This window comes from Nothobranchius furzeri, chromosome 2, assembly GCF_043380555.1.
Source record: "Nothobranchius furzeri strain GRZ-AD chromosome 2, NfurGRZ-RIMD1, whole genome shotgun sequence".
Lineage (NCBI taxonomy): Eukaryota > Metazoa > Chordata > Actinopteri > Cyprinodontiformes > Nothobranchiidae > Nothobranchius > Nothobranchius furzeri.
The window spans coordinates 16424230-16445392 of NC_091742.1; the positions used below are offsets into that span (position 1 = coordinate 16424230).

General features: G+C 45.0%; 1 protein-coding gene across 11 annotated transcripts in view; it reads right to left on the minus strand.

The window, feature by feature from the left end:
- The window catches only part of adgrg6 (adhesion G protein-coupled receptor G6), a 65313-nt gene that overhangs the window by 30272 nt on the left and 13878 nt on the right, over nt 1–21163 (minus strand). For 3 of the 11 annotated variants that reach the window (XM_054748235.2, XM_054748228.2, XM_054748231.2), the window contains exons 3-10: nt 12170–12517; nt 11192–11331; nt 9110–9389; nt 8061–8234; nt 3565–3603; nt 2403–2468; nt 1793–1840; nt 1449–1520 (exon numbers count right to left, since the gene is read on the minus strand). In XM_054748235.2, coding sequence (XP_054604210.2) covers nt 1449–1520; nt 1793–1840; nt 2403–2468; nt 3565–3603; nt 8061–8234; nt 9110–9389; nt 11192–11331; nt 12170–12517 — 1167 coding nt within the window. Of the gene's footprint in view, nt 1–472; nt 581–1201; nt 1280–1448; nt 1521–1792; nt 1841–2402; nt 2469–3564; nt 3604–8060; nt 8235–9109; nt 9390–11191; nt 11332–12169; nt 12518–21163 lie in introns of all 11 variants that reach the window. The other 8 variants (XM_054748236.2, XM_015947902.3, XM_015947906.3 and 5 more) reach the window with 6 other exon arrangements.

Genomic DNA, 21163 nt, shown 5'->3' on the forward strand with positions numbered 1-21163 from the left:
GAGGGTTGGTATTAAACAGGAAGTGTTGGTGTTAAACAGGAAGTGTTGGCATTAAACAGGAAATTTTGGAGTGTTGGTGTTAAACAGGAAGTGTTGGAGTGTTGGTGTTAAACAAGAAGTGTATGTGTTAAACAGGAAGTGTTGGAATTGAACAGGAAGTGTTGGTGTTAAACAGAAAGTGTTGGCGTTAAACAGGAAATTTTGGAGTGTTGTTGTTAAACAGGAAGTGTTGATGTTAAACAGGAAGTGTTGGAATTAAACAGGAAGTGTTGATGTTAAACAGGAAGTGTTGGCGTTAAACAGGAAATTTTGGAGTGTTGTTGTTAAACAGGAAGTGTTGATGTTAAACAGGAAGTGTTGGAATTAAACAGGAAGTGTTGATGTTAAACAGGAAGTGTTGGGAGTGTTGGTGTTAAACAGGAAGTGTTGGTGTTGAACAGGAAGTGTTGGTGTTAAAAAGGAAGTGTGTTACCACAAGCCGGAGCAGAAGGGTCGGCTATGTTAGTTGTTGCTGGGTTTGTGGTTAGAAACAGCTGAAGAGTCATTCCTGGAAGAGTTTGTGGCGAAACGACGAGTGAAACTAGAATAAAGGTGGTGAGAGATAAAGAGAAAATTTTTATTTAATCAACTGCTGCTATAAAATTATCTAATCACTTTTTTAGAGCAGCTTTCATGGTTTTAATTCTGAATAAAACATTTGATAAATGAAGGCAAATAAAAGAAATCTGAGGTAATTAAAGAAAACAATGAGCAGCAGAGAGAGAGAACGTCATGCACGCAAAGGAACAGACCTTTTTCACACTTGTGTTTTCAGCAGGAACTGATGATGGGAACAAACATGAAACAGAGGGTTCCTGTTTCAGTAAAAACATCCACGTCTTTATTTCTGACAGAAACACGATGGATGTGAGCACTATGACTAGAAAAGGAGAAGCGATGAATCAAGCCGGCTGCCCGCTGAAGCAGGACATTGGTATGAAAAACGAAGTTTTGGTTTTGAGCCTCCAGGTTTAGGCGTGTCCTCAGGGTTTACGGTGTGAAAAAGGTCATCAGCAGCAAAATAAAATAAATAAATAAATAAATAAATTACACTGACTGTAAGCAGAAAAGAAAACTAAAGCTACTTCCTGTTTAGGCTGTGATTGTTTAAACCTAGATGTCCAGCAGGTTTGAAGCGCCGCAGCGTTGAAGTGACTCCTACCAGGTGTGGTGGTGTTAGTAGTTGATTGGTTAGTGGAAACAGGTGAGACAGCTGCTGGGATGCTGATTGGCTGTTCAGCTACAGGAAAAGTAAACAATGTTAGAAAACAACAGAAATCATAAGGAATATGTTTATTGGATTAAGGAGAAAACTAGAAAAGATCTCTTCCATCTGCAGTAGATGCTATCCTAGAGCCTGACCAGAACCCTAGTGATGCTGAGGTCTGGGAGGAGCCTAGCCACCTTACCAGGTGTGGAGATGCCGGCTGAGGCAGCGATGGATGCAGGTGAAGCAGCGCTGGAGCTGATGGAGGCGTTAGCTGATTAGCAGAATGAGGCAGGGGTGGGGTTAGTAACAGAACCGTCGTAAACACAACAACGTAGTCAGAAACGTTCAGGTTATCATGTGGCGTCAAAAGAGTTAAACTCCTAAATAAAAACATCTGAAAATGATCTTTCTGTTCCTAACCCTACCCCTAACCTAAAATCAGAACATTTCTGTTTTTTCCTTTAAACTCTTTTCTTCACACATTAAGGACTTAACACCAGAACCGGTTTTCCACATGGACTGTTGCTGCTGGTGGAGGCTTACCGGAGCTGGTGGGCGGGGTTAGGAGCATGCTAGTGGAGGGGGTGGAGACTGGAGATGACAAACGAAGCTCGTGTTAAAACAACGTGGAGTTTGATTAGGAAAGAATAAAGACAGGAAGTGGCGAGACGATTGCAGGGAGCCTAAGGCTCCTCCCTCTTCCAGTCGGCTCACGGGTCGCTGATCGGGGCTAAACGCTATTTTCTAACCTGCTCTGCCTCACACCCTGGATCACATGTTGATCCACTTGAGAATGAGCACGTTCTTGGTATCGACATCGTGTGTGTAATTCATGGCACAAAACAAGCGGATTAGAAAATAGCATTTTTAGCCCCGTTGACCTGTGTTCATCTTTTCGTTCGTCCAGGACCCGTGGTCCGGAAATAGATGGGCGTGGCCTCCGTATTCCTCCTGATCAATGAAAAATAAACCTGTTCATTCACTTAATGATCAGTTTCTTTGTCTCTGTCAGGTCTCAGAGGCTTTTGAGTCAAACTGCAGAGTTGATGATTCAAACCCACCAGATCTGTCTGGATTAAATCATCTAGAGTTAACGAGGAGGGATGAAGGTGTGGAGAAGGAGGAGCTTCTGATGAGGAGGAGGAGTGCTTACCGTGGGTGACGGCATTAGTAGCCTGGCTGGTGTTAGTGGGGGAGGTGGAGGAGGAAGAAGCAGCAGCTGGTGGGGAGGTGAAGAAGATCAGAAAGGAAGAGGAGGATGAACAGATGAATAATGTGACAACATGAAGCAGCAATGATGGTCGATGAAAATGAGAACTAAACCCCAGCAGGTCTGAAGTCTTTCACCTCTGACCCTAGACTTCTTCATGACCCCCCCCCCCCCCCCCCCACGTTCCCAACAGGGTCAGATAGATCCAGATGTTTCTTGTGATGTTTGAGGAGTGAGCACCACCTCACCTCTTCCACCTGGCCCCCAAGGGATAAACCATCACCCTGCTCCACCACCCCGGTCCTGGAGGGGTCACCTCAGTGGACCACAGGAGGGTTAAGAAGCTCCTAACTCAAGGGATGAGCCACAGCTCTGTCCAGACAGACAGTAAGCAGGATCGGATTTATGTCACAGATGTTTACTTGATGTTCCAGCTTCTGTTCAATCCTCAGCCCCAAAATACACTCAAACATCCAGAACCGGGTCTGGGTCCAGTTCTGGATAAATCCAGTACACACACACATGTACACACACACACACACACACACACTGAGGCAGCAGAGCAGAAACAGAAGCTGGTGAAACTCAAGAATCTGATTCTCTTTAGGGTCTGTGAACGCACCACCACCAAACAGCTGTGCTCAGCATCATGTCCAGAGACGACAGATCCAATGTCTGGAAGTTTTGATTCCCAGAGGTAGAACATTCCCGTTAGTTAGAGCTCGGAGCTGTGCCTAAATCAGGAACCTGCCCTCGGACAGCCATCTCTGCTTCTCTAAAGGACACAGGGCCCAATGCTGTTGAGAGTTTGCGAGTTTGATTCCTGCTGAGTTCCCACTGAATGAAGCTGATGCTCTTGGCAGGAAGTTTAGAGCCTCACTTCCTGTTTATTGTTGGGATTAAAACAAAATAAACCTCCTGGAGTTTCATCCTTTAGAAAGCCTCGCTTTGTGTTCGTCAACGGTTTTAAATCTAAACAAGGTGTTAGAACCTTTAATCAGTGAAGACAGATAATTATAACACTTACAACAAACAATAACAAGGTTTGCATCCTGGAACTATTTTAGGTTGAACTTGCTTTTAGAGGTGTGTTTGTTTTTCCTACCTGGGGCGCCTGCTCCAGGGGGGGTCAGCTGGTTCATACCTTTAGAAAGGAAACAGACGTTTTAGCTGAAAATGGTTACGCTGGGTTTATTATTATTGTTAAACACTAAGAAGACGAGAAACAAAACAAAACATGAAAAAAGAAATTCTGTAAAAGAATCTAAAGGGTTCTGATGAAGGCAACTGGACTTCTTTGGTTTCTTGAAGACGTTTCTCTTCTCATCTGAGGAGCTTCGTCCATTCTAACTGGAACATGGGAGAGTCGATCTTATAAGCTGTAGCTGTCTGTTGTTGTTTAACGAGCAGAAACTACTCTGAGTACCCCTCCTCTCTACCTCCTGATGAGTCGTTGGCCTCTACTGAGAGGGAGTGGTCGTGTTGGTTAGACACGGGAAGGTGTGACCTAGACTGAAGCTGCTTAGGAATGAGATTCAAAGCTGCATTATAGATACTGGAAAGGTGAAATCTAAGCCCCGCCCCTATTTAAAGTGGGGGGTTTCAAGTTTGACATAGATAGCTTCTTTTACTCCTCTCTCACACCATCTGTCTTCTCTGTCCAGAATGTGCCCTTGTCCTTCAGGTGCAGGTGGACTGCAGAGTCCTGACCTGAAGAGGTGGCTCTCCTGTGTTGTGCCATGCTCTTGTGTAATTGTTGTTTAGTTTCCCCGATGTAAACATCTGGACAGACCTCGCTACACTGGACTGCATAAACGACGCCACTGAGCTTCTGTTGGGGTGTTTCGTCTTCAGGATGGACCAGGTTCTGTCTGAGGGTGTTGTTGGGTTAAAGTTTACTGGGATGTTGTGTTTGGAGAAGATTCTTCTAGGTTTCTCTGAGGCTCCTGCCACGTATGTCTCACAGAAACAGACTCGTTAAACAACAACAGACAGCTACAGTTGATAAACCTGACTCTCCCACATTCCAGTTAGGACTGACGAAGCTCCTCGGAGGAGAAGAGAAATGTCTTCAGGAAACCACAGAAGTCCAGTTGCCTCCATCTGAACCCTTCGAACTTCCATGACCTGATGACTGAGAACCTTCACCAGCTTTCTGTAAAAGAATAAAAAAAAGGAACAAACGAAACGGCTTCAGAACCTCGTTTAAATTCACTTCCTGTTTGATGACATCACAACCGAGAACCTGAAGCAGGAAGTAGTTCACATGGCAGGGTACTGGTTACCATGGTGACCCATGACATATCTGGAACTGAAGCTTTGGGATTAAACAGCCTGCTTGCTCCGAGTTGCCGTGGTGACAGAAGCTGCTGAGTCAGCATCGTTAGTAAACACACTGATTGTTTACAGGAGCTGTTTATGGTGTTCTGCAGCAGTGAGGCAAGTTGACCAACAGCTTCATTAAAACGTTCCTGAACACCAGATTCCAGGTTTTACTGGAGTTTCCCCTCTAGCAGAAGTCCGGTTTCATGTGGAACTTTACTTTTATTTTCCTAAATCCAAACAGAAAACCTTTAAATAGTCTGAAACTTCAGATACATCAGTCCCACCTTCATGTGAAAACATGGAGAGGAGCAGCAGCAGGAGGAGGAGCAGCAGGACAAGCAGCTGGAGGTGGAGCAGCAGGCTGTACACAAGGAGACGTTTCCTGGACGGTTCTATCTCGAGGATTTATGAAACCATGAGGATGAACTAAAATGGTAAAGGCCTGTTTTTATATAGCGATCTTATAGTTCTACAGCCCCCCAAGGCCCTTCACAACACAATTAGTCATTTACCCATTCACACGCTTGTGGGGATGAGCTACTACAGGCAACTGGCATCTGGGCATCAACAGGATCTGCTCTGGAGTGGTTCTCCTCTGATCTTTCTGAGTGCTCCTTTTCTGTGGCCGTCTCCAAGTTTAGGTCCTCCACCACCTCCCTTACCCATGGTGTCCCACAAGGTTCTGTGCTGGGGCCTCTGCTCTTCCTCCTCTATCTGCTTCCTCTTCAGCACATCCTGAGCTTCTTCAAAGGAATCTCCTACCATCTTTATGCAGATGACATCCAACTGTACATCTCCTTTAAGCCCCATGAGATGTCTAAGCTGCAGCTGTTACACACCTGCTTAGACTCTATCAAAACCTGGATGGCTGGGAGCTTTCTTCAGCTGAATGAAGATAAGACTGAGATCCTCATCTGTGCCCCAGACAAGCTGGTTCCCAAAGTCAGAGACTCTCTTGGTCAGCTTGCTTCTCACACCAAACCTTCCGTCAGGAATCTTGGTGTGACCTTTGACCCAGCTCTCACCCTGGATTCTTATGTCAGTTCTCTTGTTCGCTCTTCCTTCTTCCATCTCAGGAACATTGCTAAGCTGAGTCCCATTCTGTCCCGCTGTGATCTTGAGACAGTTATCCACACCTTCATCTCCTCACGCTTAGACTACTGTAACTCTCTTTTCACGTTCTGAGCAGAACCTCCCTGAACCGTCTACAGGTGGTTCAGAACGCCTGTGCTTGGCTTCTGACCAAGTCCTCCAAACACACCCACATCACCCCGCTTCTCCTCCAGCTTCACTGGCTGCCAGTCAACTTCAGGGTTCATTTCAAGATCCTGGTTCTGGTCTATAGGGCCTTACATGGACAAGCACCATCTTACATTGGTGATCTTCTTAGTCCCTACACCCCCAGCAGGTCCCTGAGGTCCAGTGATCAAAGCCTACTGGTTGTGCAGCACCAGGCTGAAGGTCAAAGGTGACAGATCATTTGCTGCTGTGGCCCCCAGACTCTGGAACTCTCTCTCCCTGAGCCTGAGATCAGTGGACTCAGTGGTCTCCTTTAAAAAGCAGCTGAAGACTCACTTGTTCAAGCTGACTTTTGTATGACCTTCTTCACCACTCTCTCTTTATTCTGCTCTCCCCACCTATTCCACCTTCCTCAGGATCCACTGATTTCCCTCCTTCCTGTTCACTCTCTCTCTTTCTTAACATTTTTTAAATCACAATTGTCTTTTTTTTGCTCATTTTAAATACATTTTTAACCATTTTCTAATTTTTTGGATATTTTTTCATGTTTTATTTTTGTGAAGCGCCTCGTGATTTTTATCTTGAGAGGCGCTATAGAAATGATATTCTCTTCTTCTTCTATCACATTTTTCTTGTGGGTGGCTGGCAGCTAAGAGGTGGTGAATTAGCGCCACCGCTGGCCCTCAGCGGTAGCTGCAGCTTTGTTCTTGACGGCTAAATTATGAATAAATGTGGAGTTTAAACATGAGCTCTGAATGGACATACGTCTTTGTTGTGTTTAATCTTCATTTGCAGCCAGGAGCGTCTGTCTCCACTGATGTCAGCATCATTAATAAGTATAATTATGTATAATAAGTATGGCTGCATGGTGGCACAGTTGTTAGCACTGTTGCCTCGCAGCATGAAGGTTGCAGGTTCGAAACTCGGCTGCGGCCTTTCTGCGTGGGTTTCCTCCACAGGTCACAACATGCCCTATAGGTTATAAATTGTAAGTCGCTTTGGATAAAAGCGTCTGCCAAATAAATAAACATAAACATAATTATACATCAGCTTTAGTCTGGGACGGACCCGTATCATTAACATGCTGTCCTCTTTATGTTAAATAGCTTTAAACTAGCTTACAGCTGCTAACAACACACGTAAGCTAGTTATGTACTCTGGTCACACGAGGCAAACACGCTGATGTTTGTTCTGAATGACATACGTGACGTAACGGTGAGTAACATGAGAGCTAAACGGTTTACAGCGTTAACGGTAGGGTCATGTGACCGTTAAAACTCACAGCTGCTCAGCAGGAACAACGTCCTCCAGTCTCTAAACATCCAGACTCTGGAGCAGAACATGAAAACCACATCAACGATGAAAAGTTACATAAAATAAGAGGAGAAACAGGAGCTGAAGCGGACATCTGGCGTTGCCGTGGAAACGTGTAAACTGAGCGTTGTGACTAAGCAGCTCCAGCTTCAGCTTTAATCAAACAGCTGATGCTCTCTGTTTTAGTTCAGATATCTCTGTAGTCCTCGTAGGCGTGGATGAATAATTATCGCTCCGTCTGGATGAAGAACGAGGCTCTGTCCTTTCCTTCCATTCTCATTTATCTGGCATCGATTACCAGTGTCTTTCTATGGACACGCGTGATCCGTGATTCCTGACCCTCGCTTGGATTGACGGGACCGAATCCATCTGAGGATCGTTTATGGAGCCGGCAAACCCGGGAGGGGAGGGGAGGGGAGGGGAGGGGAGCTCTAGTCAAGCAGCGATTTATCAGGAAATCCCTGGTGTTGATTTCTGGAATACCGCCCTCGAAAGTTAGCAATGTGGTGTTTATTAACTGGTGTTTTTTTTACCGTTGTTTGTTTACCGGTGCTTATTTACCGGTGTTTGTTTACTGGTGCTTGTTTACCGGTGTTTGTTTACTGGTGCTTGTTTACTGGTGCTTGTTCACTCGTCTAACATTGGTTAGTGTGTGTCTGTTGGTTTCTAATATGAAATCCGTGGAAGCTTCAGGTCCACATGGATGTGGGTCCATCTACTCACTGCAGCTGAGTGTGTTGTTGGTCTGGGCCAGTGAGGACGGGATGGTCCAGTTGCTGTTGTCCCAGTCGATGACGTTTCCCGCTGTGTCGCAGGTCAGAGCGTCCAGCTCCTGCAGCGTCATGGCCCGATCCCACAGCCGTAGGTTGTACATGTTCCCGCTGAAGCTCTGCTGACCTGAACAGAGAAAATAAAAAGTACGGCTGCTTTAATGACAGAAGGAGATGGTGATAGACTTCAGGAGGAAGTCACCCCCTACAACCACGGTGACATCCAGGGAAAAGACATCGATAGTGGACTTTTAAGCCCCGCCCCGCCCCGAGAGTGGGCAGACAGGGACAGGAGCAGGATTGGCAAACTGGTGTGGAGGTCTAGCTCTGTACTGGGATGCCCTATGGAGTCTGTGGTGGTGGTGGGCAGGAGGATGTTAGCTAAGCGGGCGTCCATCAGGAACACCCCACATGACCCTCTGCACGAGTCGGCGGGAGCCCTGAGCAGCTCCTTCAGGCCGCTGCAGGAAGCAGCGCTTCAGTCATTCCTACTGCAGTCAGGATGTGTAACACATGATGATGACAGCATGTGTTACACAGGAACTGCTGTTATCTGTAGTCTTGTCTTTCCTGCCTGTCTGAGCGGTGGTAACGCACATATGTTCCTCCTGAGGATCAATAGTCTTTATCCTAAATAACATTTTCAAACTAAAGTTAAATGTAGATCACACACAGCCATGGTCTGTATTAAATGATTTAGTTCATTCATTATTCATGTTGTTTTAATATTTAGTGACACCTTTCTTCTTCCTGTGAGACTACTGGGCGGAGCCCTAGTGCCCCCTATGGACGAGGAGCCGCTGCTGACCCTGACGACCCCTCGGGAGGAGGCCGGTTTGTAACCTAGTCCGTATTAAACGTCATTACTCCATCATGTTCTTTTAATGGAAAACGTTCTGCAGATAAAAACCTTGTTTTGACCTTCCGTGTCCTTTACCAGTAAGGCCTCATGAACCCAGTGGCTTCTCAGACCAAAAACCAGTAGCTGATGGTGAAACCAACCTCCTAACTGGAAGACTCCACCAGCTGGAACGGTGTGACCAGTAGAGGACGAGCAGCTGATGCTGACGGAGGCCCTGTTGAAGAAAACTTCCACCAGTCCACTGGAGGATCTCCAGAGGAGACAAAAGGGCTTCATGGTGGACGTGAAGTCAGCAGCAGAGACGATTGACTGAACTGGGCAAACCACTTGGTCAACGACCATCTTCATCCCGGTCTGGCTGGACCCGAAGCTCAGAGCCACATTGCTGCTGGTGTCGTAGTAGGAGAAGAGCCACTCTCTCTGTTCAGGAGCCAAAACCAACAGAACAAAAAGGTCAGGACAAACATGTCTGCAGAGCGTCTATCAGTGCTGTGATATTTTATGACCTGTGTATTCCACACCGAGTCAACGCTGCGCATCAGTTTTATCGTTAGTTTACATGGAAATGTGAACTTTGGCCTCTAGGTGGCAGCGGTTCTCACCAGCAGCGTTTTCGTGTTTTTCAGGACCCCAAATGACTCAAGTCATGAAACTGGTAAGAGCTTTGACGCATACGCTAAACCAGCCTCTCAGCCGGCGGGTGACATCTTAGGATGTCTCGCCTCTGATTGGCCAGAGGCGCTCGCCTACAATTGGTTATTTCACGTAACAGCAACCCGTGTCCTTGCTGGGTTTTTAGTCTGCAGCCAGATCTTGAGGAGTTGTTTTAAGAAAACGTGAACTTGTGAAAATTAACTTAGACATTTTGTTCTGTCTTTCATAAAAGCAGCAGAAAAATGTCAAACGTGTACTTGTGATAAATCGTGTTTAACGCGCCACACGGTTAGGCTGACTTTACATCCGCTGGCTCTGAAGCACTGGGGTACTTTGCTATTATAGGCCACCTTGTCTCCACTAACTCAAAGCTGATTATGATTTAGACCTATTTTCACTCGTTTTCATTATTCTAGAGGAGAACAGACCTGCTGCACACAGCTGGGCAGAACAGGACCGTTTTATTCTGGGTAAGCAGGTATTCACACGTGTTCATCCTTGAGACACAGATATAAAGTCCAACGGTGTGACACGTTTAGCAGGATTCATTAGAAGTTTATTTGATGTTTTTCTGTTTTTTTTTTTAAATAAAAGAAACATAAAACTAATTTTCTAAACAGGACAGAAAGGTTATTATAGAGTTAACGCTTCTTTACAAAACTCCCATAAACAGCTTTCTGTTGGTGGCAGGACAGTCTAACGGGTTGCTACTGAACGAAACAGCCAATCGTAGGAGAACCCTTCTAGCCAATCAGGGCTAGAAGGGTTCGTCTGCATCGCACATGTTGTACTTCAATTTAAATGAAAACTAATGATTGGTGTTTTGACCATGCCAGTCACGTACTTTGAGATTCATCAGCTTGTAAAAGTTCGTAATTAACATGACTACACACCAGAAATCGGCACGTCGCATATGTGACACCACCACATAATCTCCTCCCCCCTAGCGTAGCTGCTACTCACCACATGACCAGATTTATGGTGGTTCTTTCCTCCTGTGGGAACGATTTTAGGCCATTTTCCCTGTTTTTCTCCGTGTCTGGTTCGATGACGTCACTGTGGTGATGCACATTTGTAGTCCTGGACTTATTTTTACACAAAGCCTAAAATAACATTTACCCCGTTCGAAAAAAAGCGCTATTTTAGTATCAAAACTCAACTTTAAAATTCACGGACATCATATGAGATCCATGGTACACAACAAGCAGATTAGAAAATAGCGTTTTTAGCCCCGTTGGTCCGGAAGTAGACGGGTGTGACTCCTTATTAGGGTCTGGTCTCAACAAGCAAACTCCACAGATTTGATCTAAAGTGGACCAAATATTATACAAATATGTGTTCATTGTTATTTTGCGGACTTTTATTTTTATGTAGGTTGTTTTTTAAATTCTCTTTTAGCTTCGTCTCGTGGGAGTTGTGATCAATAAATCTCCAGACTGTTACGGTGCACCCCCCTAGTGCAAACGTTTATCTAAACTCTTTTTGTTTAGCTAGCACATTTTAGAGTGGAAACTACGGTTTTCCAACCAAGTCCACTTTAAACCTTTAAAACATAAAAGTCAGTAAACCTGATTGTACGCTGTGCGCTCCACCTCGAAGCAGACCGTCAGTTCTCTGAGCGCTGGTATGGAGACCGAGCTGGAGACCCTGATGACCTGCCCGTTACCATCGGATATCTTCACCTTCTGGTTCCTCAACGCCACGGCGACTAGGGATGATAGAGTAAGAAATGAGCATTAGGTCACATGATGGGACTCAAAGTTCACCTCTGATGTTTTGGACCACTGAAACTTTCCAGGTTTGTTGATGTGAAGTTCAAGAGGTGGTCCTACTAACCACTGGAAACATCTGCCTGGTCTCACTAGATAAATGGACTAAACGAGACTTTGAAAGGTTTTATTTCATTATCCGTGTTTTTCATGTGTCCGCAGAATTAGCTGCCAGTAAAAAGACGTCCCACCGCTTTTCTAATAAATGAGCGTCTAGTCATAATTACACTTTATACTAACCCTGATCTGAACAACACTCATTCATAGGAACTCCAGACCACATTCACAGCATTTAGTCACCAGGACCTTCTGGCTATGTGTGCTGAAACGTTCAGAGATGGCTACAGGCAGTGGCGTGTCCAGATCTTTTAAAATGGGGTGGCCCAGGTAAGGCACAACTTTGCGCATGGGTGGCATCAATGGTTATGCTTTTTTTGTTTTACCCCCAAGCCTTTTGTGGACAATGAAAAGCCTATTTAAAGGTAAATTAGTGTGGTGGCATTTAGGGTGGCCAATCAGATTCCAAGGGTGGCATGTGTTACACCAGGCCACTCCCTGGACACGCCCCTGGCTACAGGATGTCTAAGTAGCTGATCACCAGGGGTTTACCGTGATGGTGTCTTTGAAAAATGGGATTTTATTCTATGGAAGAACCGTAAAATCCCCATGAATATGGATGGTAAAGTAACCTGAGACTGACATGAGAATAACCAGGATGACCACGAATAAACCTGGATTAGTTTGAAGATCAGGACTAGGTTGGAGACCTGAACCTACCGTGTTGGAAGCTAACTTTGAACCCCTTCTTCTGAATGCTGAAGTCGGATGTGAAGGACACCTCCATCACGTTCCCTGTTGAGTTCAGTGTCAACCCGCGGGCCGTCAAGCCACAAAACTTAACCTCCGTGCTACCGGTGTTCACCACAACCCGGTCGTAGATGCAGCCTTGCGCCTCCTCCACTTCGAAGTCCAAAAAGGAGAGCTCGATGACGAAGCCAGCAGGGGCTTGAATGGTCCACTTACAGTTCTGCCAGTTGGGGTATTTCTGGGGGTAGCAGGGCGACGTGAACTCCCCCTGGACCTCCATTAGCACCACGTTACAGTTTGTGGAGGAGCAGCCCAGCGCTGGAGGTGACAGCAGGACAATGTCAACACTGAGAATAAGTCGGCCTCTGGGAATTTCACTCATGCTAGTAGACGAAGACAGGAGGGACGAGACAGGGACAGAGACAAGGCCAGGGGCCAAAGACAGAGGGGGCAAACATCTGCTCCCTTCAGGTTTCCAGAAGGTTTCAAGAACGTCAAAGGTTCAACAAATAAAGGATCACAGACCAGAGCAGAAAGACCAGGATGTCCAGACCTTCGTCTGGTTTTTAGGAACAAACATCAGAGGAACTGAGAGTAAAGTCGTGCAGTTGGAGAGAAGGTCAGCAGCCAGAAGAAGGATCACCTGGTTAATGAAAGGACGGCTGGCTGGTTTCATCCCGGCTAAAGGAGGACAACATCTGCTTTACTGAAAACTGTCTTCTCAATAATCAGTCAAATGAAAAATACCTTTGAAAATGCATCAGTGGTGACTCCTAATAAAGGAACATCTTGTGTTTGTTGTGAGTGAATGTTTGGCTCTCATAAATATCCAATCCCACCATTCTTGTGACGATCATCCTGACATGACCCTTGACCCTGTTGTGGTAAACATTAGTATATGTTTAGATATTGGTCTAGGAAGACGTGGAAACCCCTACAAATCCAAAACAGACTCAAACATGCTCGAATCAGATCCTAGTCCCTACCACCGGCTCCTACTGAGGCTTCTGGATCTCCGTCCCTTAAAAGTCTGCAGAGGCGGAGCTAATCTGACACGTATAAACAGGTCGTTCCATAATCTTGAGATGGCCCTCTCTTCTTGGACAAATGTCTGCCAAATAAATAAAACATAGCATAGCATAGCATAGCATAGCATAGTTTATTTATATAGCACATTTAAAATGCAGCATGGGAGCTGCCCAAAGTGCTGCACAGGCTAAAACAAAACACACCCATTACAAGGAGCTAAAACTAAGGATAAAATCTCAATTAAAAGCAGAGAAAACATGAATAATAAGAACACATTAAAACAATGACACAATAAAACACTAAAACGAGTCACTGTCTAAAAGCCAAAGTGTAAAAGTGGGTCTTTAAACGAGATTTAAAAACCGCCAGAGATGGAGCCTGCCGAACTCCAATGGGCAATGAGTTCCATAGCTTTGGGGCAGCATGGACAAATGCTCGTTCACCCCGCGATTTGAGCCTCATCCGCATAAACAAATTCTGATTAAAAGCTCTTGATCAGCTGACTAAGGACCGAGCCGCAGAGAACCTTCTGAAAAGATCTGAGCTTTAGGATGCCAAAACTGCCAGCAAATGAAGGCCAAAAACTTTGCTACTCTGTGTATGAAACATGAGACGGGTGAACTCCTAACCCCTGAGCCACCGTAACCTAGACCGAGTCTGGTCTGGAATGTTCTAGTCTGGTCTCGACGGGTCTACCATACCATACCTGGTTAATTTATAAGGCACGTTCAAAAACAGCATGACAGCTGACCAAAGGTCTGTACAGTAGTAAAAAAAAAAAAAGAAGGAAAGTCCGTGATAACAAACAAGATAAAACTTCAGATAAAAGATGAAAGGGGAGATAAGTTAAAGATTTAAAAGAAACATACTAGAGTAAAAACAAGGCCACAACTAAAAACTGAGAACACCCACTAAAAGGTAAGCTCATGTCAGCAGGGAGGACACCACAGAGTAAAACCTAAAAGCCTGATTATCGATCAGAAGTTAAATGATAAAAATTGGCCTTCCGCACCGACTTGAGCCGACACAGTGAAGGGGCCTGTCCGACTCGGAGGGAGAGAGCATTCCAACGTTTGGGGACAGCGAATGAGAAGGCCCGCTCCCCACGGGATTTATATTTCGTTTTTGGGATGCACAGGAGCAGGTGACCTGCTGATCTCAGGGTTCTGGAAGGTACGTAAGGTTTGAGCAGTTCAGCAGGTAAGCGGGGGCTGGACCATTCAGGGCATTGAAAACAAAAGTTAAAACCTTAAACTGGATGCGGTATTTAACAGGCAGCCAGTGCAAACGGGCAAGGGTGGGTGAAATGTGACAACGTCTGGAGGTACTTTTCAGGAAGCTAGCTGCTGCATTCTGCACTTTCTTGAGATGCTCAGTTGAGTAGACCCTGACACCAATAAGGACTAAGTTGGTGCAGTCCAAACGTGAGGTGATAAAGGCGTGAATAACAGACTCCAGAGGTGCATGCTTCGGATTTATTGGATAAAAAAGAATGGCATTGGTCTGACAGCCAGCATTTGATTGCAGAGATGCAGTCAACGATAAGCCGAGTGGAATCTGGTTTATTTAAAGCCAAATAAATCTGGCAGTAGTCTGCGTAAAGGTGGTAACTTATTCCAAGATTTGCTAAAAGCATTCCCAATGGCAGCAGATAAACTGAGAAGAGGAGTGGCCCCAGAATCGAACCCTGAGGCACACCCCAGCGAAGTGGCGTAGATGGAGAGAAGAAAATGTACCAGTTAAGTGGGGCCCCTTTCACTCCTGCCCACAATTCCAGCCTCCTAAGTAGGATGTCATGGTCCACTGGGTTGAAGTCAGCTAAGAGGTCCAGAAGTAACAGCCAAACAGGGGAACCGGTGTCAGTTGCCACCGAGATATTGTTTAGTACATGAACATGTGCAGTTTCTGCACTATGGTGAGGCCTACAGCCAGAGTGAATGTGGTCAAGGAAGCTTTCATCTCCCAGGTGGTTCAAAGGTTGAGTGTGAACCACTTTCTCAATAATCTTGGATAACGGAGTTTGGAGATGGGGCAATAATTGGAAAGGTCAGTGTGATCCAGGCCAGGTTTTTTCAACAGCGGATGTACGACCGCATTCTTAAAGGTGGTTGGAAATATGCCAGCAGGCAGGCTGCTGTTGACAATGTCCAGAATAAAAGGCACCAACACAGGGAGAGCCCCTACTAACTAACTAAAACTTTATTTATATAGCGCCTTCACATGGCCCAAGGACCAAACAAAACGCTGCACAGCAGAAATAAACATAAAAAAAATAAAAACATATAAAACCATTTAAAAACCAACAAAAACATGCAGATAAAATCTAGGTGGGGCAGTAAAAAGTGCAAAGCCATCAGTTAACGGGACTCTTCCTGAATAAAAGCTAAAGAATAAAAGTGTGTTTTCAGCTGGCTCTTAAACTTGCCGAGCGTGGTGGCCTGTTTAACACCTGTAGGTAGCTCATTCCAGAGCCTCGGGCCCAGCACTGAGAAAGCACGACCCCCTCGAGATTGTAGTCTGTGTTTAGGAACAACCAACAGTCCTTGTTGTGCTGACCAAAGGTTCCTTGCAGGAACATAAGGATGGATCAGATCTGCCAGATAACGTGGTGCCAACTCATTTAAACATTTAAAAACAAACACCAGAACTTTAAACAAAATTCTAAAAGAGACTGGAAGCCAGTGTAGGGATGCCAAGGCAGGCGTGATGTGTTCAGTTAGTTACCAGTGGTACCAGTCAGTAACCTGGCTGCCACATTTTGGACCTTCTGTAGTTTCGCTATGGAGGCCTGCTTGATGCCTGCATAAAGTGAGCTACAGTAGTCCAGTCTGGTGGTAATGAAGGCGTGGATGACAGTTTCCAGATGTTTACGTGATAGCAGCGGCTTAATCTAGGCTATTCTCCTGAGATGGAAATAGCAGGATCTGATTGTTCCATTGACCTGGGTGTCCAGTGTGAGCTCAACATCCAACTTCATCCCCAGGTTGGTGACCACAGCCTTCTCAAAAGGCGCTAATGAAGGAGAGTCAATCCCTTGGGCACATCCATGTTTGTATTTCGGGGCAGAACAGGATAGTCTCAGTTTTATTCTGGTTGAAGAACAATTAATTTTGAGCCATCCATAGCTTGACCTCCTCCAAGCAGTCCAAGAGTGGTTTATAAGAACTTGAGTTATTGCATGATACAGGTAAATAGATTTGACAGTCATCCGCATACAGGTGAAACTTGACGTTGTGCCAACCGAAACAAGTCACCCAGCGGCAGCAGATAGAGGGAAAAGAGGAGAGGTGCCAGGACTGATCCCTGAGGCACTCCACACTGCAACTCAGCAGTATCAGACGCACAGTCCCCCAGTCTTACACAAAAATTCCTCCCTGACAGGTAAGATTTTATCCACTGGAGTGCTAAGCCTGATATTCCCACCCAGTGCTCCAGTGTGGAAGCAGGCCTATAGTTAGATATATTCGATGAATCTAGGCCAGCTTTCGTCAGCAGAGGGCGGACTACTGCATGTTTAAAAGAGCTGGGAACTTCACCCAATAGTAGACTGCTATTTAAAATTTCTAAAACATAAGAGCCCCGACTAGTAGTTCAGGGGGAAGGAGTCCTCCAGAGTACCAGAGGGCTTCATGGACCTGACCTGAGACAAAGCAGTGAAATTAGAAAATTTGTGTAGACAGACTGGTTCCCCGAGGGTGAGCAGACCCAATAGCAAGATGTTTGACCTAATACCCTGGATTTCGTGCCGAAAGCAATTCTAGTCTGGTCTCGACTGGTCCCAACATGTCTAATCCAGTGTGGACTGGTCTAGTCTGCTTTCAATGGGTCTAGTCTGGTCTCAACTGGTCTAGTCTGTTTCCAGGATGACAGTCAGAGCTGCCTAAACAGGATGTCCTCCTTTAACTTCAGTAATCTCCACACTCCCAGCTAATCCAGCTGTTCATTTCCAGTGCTGTGCACATGGACAGCACTTCATCTGGGAACCTCACACGGACTGGATCTGGACCTTCTGAGTTGTTTACAGTAGAACAAGATGACTGAGCGGTTCCTGGAAATCTGGCAGGATTTGTTCTTTCATTCCTTGACAGTTTGTCTAGTCTGAGCAGGCTGTCCTGTCGGCGGCTCATTTCAGTCTGGGACGTAACCTGAAACTGATTCTATTCAACCAGAGAGGTTTTAATGTGGATCGGCCCGTCAGCAACACTAGTCACAAACATTCTGCACTTCAGGATTTTCACCAACTGTTGGAGAAAAAGAAGTTTCCCAACATGACATAAAACATAACAGACAAGAGCCGGGATGGAAAGTGGAGAGAATGGTTTTCCTCTGGTTCAGGGCAACAATGGAGTTTGTTCATCGGAGGCTGGGCCTCGGCCGGAGCCCAAACCACAGCCAACGCACGGGAAACGTCAGAAACACCCTCTGTGTGCAGCTTTTCTGAACCCATTTTCAGAACCACTGGGTCTCAAGGCCCGGTTCTGTTCCCACTGACAAAAGCTACTTGGGTCGGACTAATTCCTGCAGTTCATGTTTCACTAACAAGAGCCACAGATGGACTCCTAGATGAGGTTTTTGGTGTGTAACGATTGGAGGCGGTTACTTTTAATGAACGCTCAATAAAACATCAAAGCTATTCAATATAACGTCTAAACTCCATAAAATATGATTGAATCTTTAATACTAGATTGATAATATAAACAGGTAGTTTGGTATCGCCAGGGAAACAACACTTTATAATTTTGACAAAGAGGCAAAAATATAGCTAATAAAAATGTACTCATTACTATATTTCTATTATCAGTGATGATGAACGGAAATGAGTCTAAATGTGACTCAGCGATTTTAAATGAGACGATGAACTCTGAAGAAACTCGATCTGGTGTGTTTAAGTGACTCAGAAAGGTGCGATTGTCTGTTTGTTAATGTGGTTTAACAAGTTATCAGATTAATATGAACACATCTAACGCCAGTGCAGAAACACGGCACCGTGTGTGGAGATCCTGCTGCTGAGGTCTCCTCGGCAAGCGAACAGTTTGACTTCCGGTTGTCACGGCCATATTCCCGACTCTGCACCAGCGGGTCGGATCGTGACCTGGGCTGCAGGTGGACCGTTCCACGATGGATGACTTGTTTGTAGATTGAGCAAATAATAAGTTATCAGATGTTGAAAGGATAGTTCTTTCTGCCGCTAAAACTATTCCACGGAAAAATCTGGCTTGATTTCCCCCGGGATGATTGTTTTAGTGTAAGCTGGAAGCTTCTGCAGGAACTTCCCTTTAGAGGAAAGGCCACCTCCTCTAACATTTCTTATTCATCAGTTCTGGACAAATGCAAATGTAACAAGTGTAAATGGGCATTAGACATCACTCCTTCCTCAGCCACTTAGGAAAACTTATCTCACTTAATGTGAAGTAAATATGTTAAACATTCCTTTGTTAATATACTCATTAATACGTAAACAGATAATAAATCGTTAATAAATTCAACAGGTGTGTTTGAGATCTGAAATAAAGTATTATTTCCAGAATAGACATTTATGTTGATGCATTCATTAATGTAAAGCGGTCAAGACATTATTAAAACGCTTTACATAAACATTTACTGTATAATGGAATTGTGTTCCCAAACTGTTAAGAAATCCTTTTATGAGCCAGAATAAGATATTTTTATTCAAAAGCAGTTAGATAAAAGTCCTGTCTCCTGTAGGGATGTTGTGAGAAGACCTTGGAGTCGATAAGGACACAGAAGGGTCAGGAGATGTTCACTATCGCCGTCAGGAGATATTCACTATCGCCGCCTCCTGGTGTCAGGCCAACACAACCTGTGTCTGGGGAAGAAAGTTAACCTCAGGGTGTCTGACCCTTTCAGGGTGGATTAGAGGAGTCGCTTCTCCGAGCGTTTGGGTAAAACATGAAACAAGAGTTCCAAATATTCAGTTAGAACATCATAAATACATAATAAATTACAAGACAGACGCATCAAATCAGTCCTGTTATGAATCTGTCTCAGTGTTCAGTGCCAGAGACAGGTTTACATAAAACAACTGATAATACACACACACACACACACACACACACGCGCACACACAGGCGCACACGCACACGCATGCACGCGCACATACACGCACACACACACAAACACGCATGCATGCACACACGCACACAGGCACACGCGCGTACACACACAAACACATGCGCGCGCACACACACACACACACACACACACACACACACACACACACACACACACACATGCGTGTACACACACACGCACGCACCCCCCCACACACACACAGACGCACCCACATGCACATTTTAGTGACTCCCCTGTCCCTAACCATTATTATTCCTATAAAATCAAGTTTTAGGGTGCTTATCATTGTGTGGACCAGCTAAATGTCCCCATATTACTGGTTAATCTCGAACTTTGTCCACAAGTACACACACACACACACACACACACACACACACACATACACAAACTCAGACGCACACACTCATGCATGCGCACACGCGCACACGTGCACTCACTCACAACCGTGCGCGCACACACACACATTTCAGTGAGGATTTCTGAAGTCTTTTGGACTAAACGTGAAACTTTTTTGGCAACAGCAGGGCCCAGGAGCAGCACCCCTCCCCCATCCCATGTTTCCAGTCCCCCCCCCCCCCCCATAGGGGGTGTAGGCTTCTCCTAATCCATGGTCTCATTCACTAAGTGACTCCGTGTGTCTGGAAACAGAAACATTCATCCCACTGGAGCCTAAGAGCTCTCAGGTTTCAAGCAGAACCACTTCACAATTCCCCCTAACTCATCTGTCAGGCTCAAGGGAACAGAGTAGAACCCCAACAGGCAACACTGTAACAGCCCCGATTCACCTGTGGCAGGTAAACCCATAACCAGTGGGCTGCGTTTTAACAGATCAAGGGGAGTTCAGAACTTCTTCATCATCATCATCTTTACCATCATCATCATCATCATCACCACCACCACCATCATCATCATTACCATCATCATCATCATTACCATCATCTTCATCATCATCATCATCATCATCATCATCATCATCACCACCACCACCATCATCATCATTACCATCATCATCATCATCATCATTACCATCATCTTCATCATCATCGTCATCATCATTACCATCATCATCATCATCATCATCATCATCATCATCATCACCACCACCATCATCATCATCATTACCATCATCATCATCATCATTACCATCATCTTTATCATCATTACCATCATCACCATCATCATCATCATCATCATCATCATCATCATCATTACCATCATCACCATCATCATCATCATCATTACCATCATCATCACGCTCACCATCATCATCATCATTACATCATCATCATCATCATCATCATCATCATTACCATCATCACCATCATCATCATCATCATTACCATCATCATCACGCTCACCATCATCATCATCATTACATCATCATCATCATCATCATCATTACCATCATCATGACCATTATTACCATCATCATCATCATCATCATCATCACGTTCACCATCATCATCATAATCATCACCATCATCATCATCATCATTACATCATCATCATCATCATCATCACCACCAACATCATCACCATTACCATCATCACATCACCTTCATCATCACCACCAACATCATCATCATTACCATCATCATCATCATCATCATTACCATCATCACATCACCATCATCATCACCACCAACATCATCATCATCATCATCATCATCATTACCATCATCATCATCATCATCATTACCATCATCATCATCATCATCATCATCATCACGTTCACCATCATCATCATCATCATTACATCCTCATCATCATTACCATCATCATCATCATCATCATCACCATCATTACCATCACGTTCACATCATCATCATCATTACATCATCA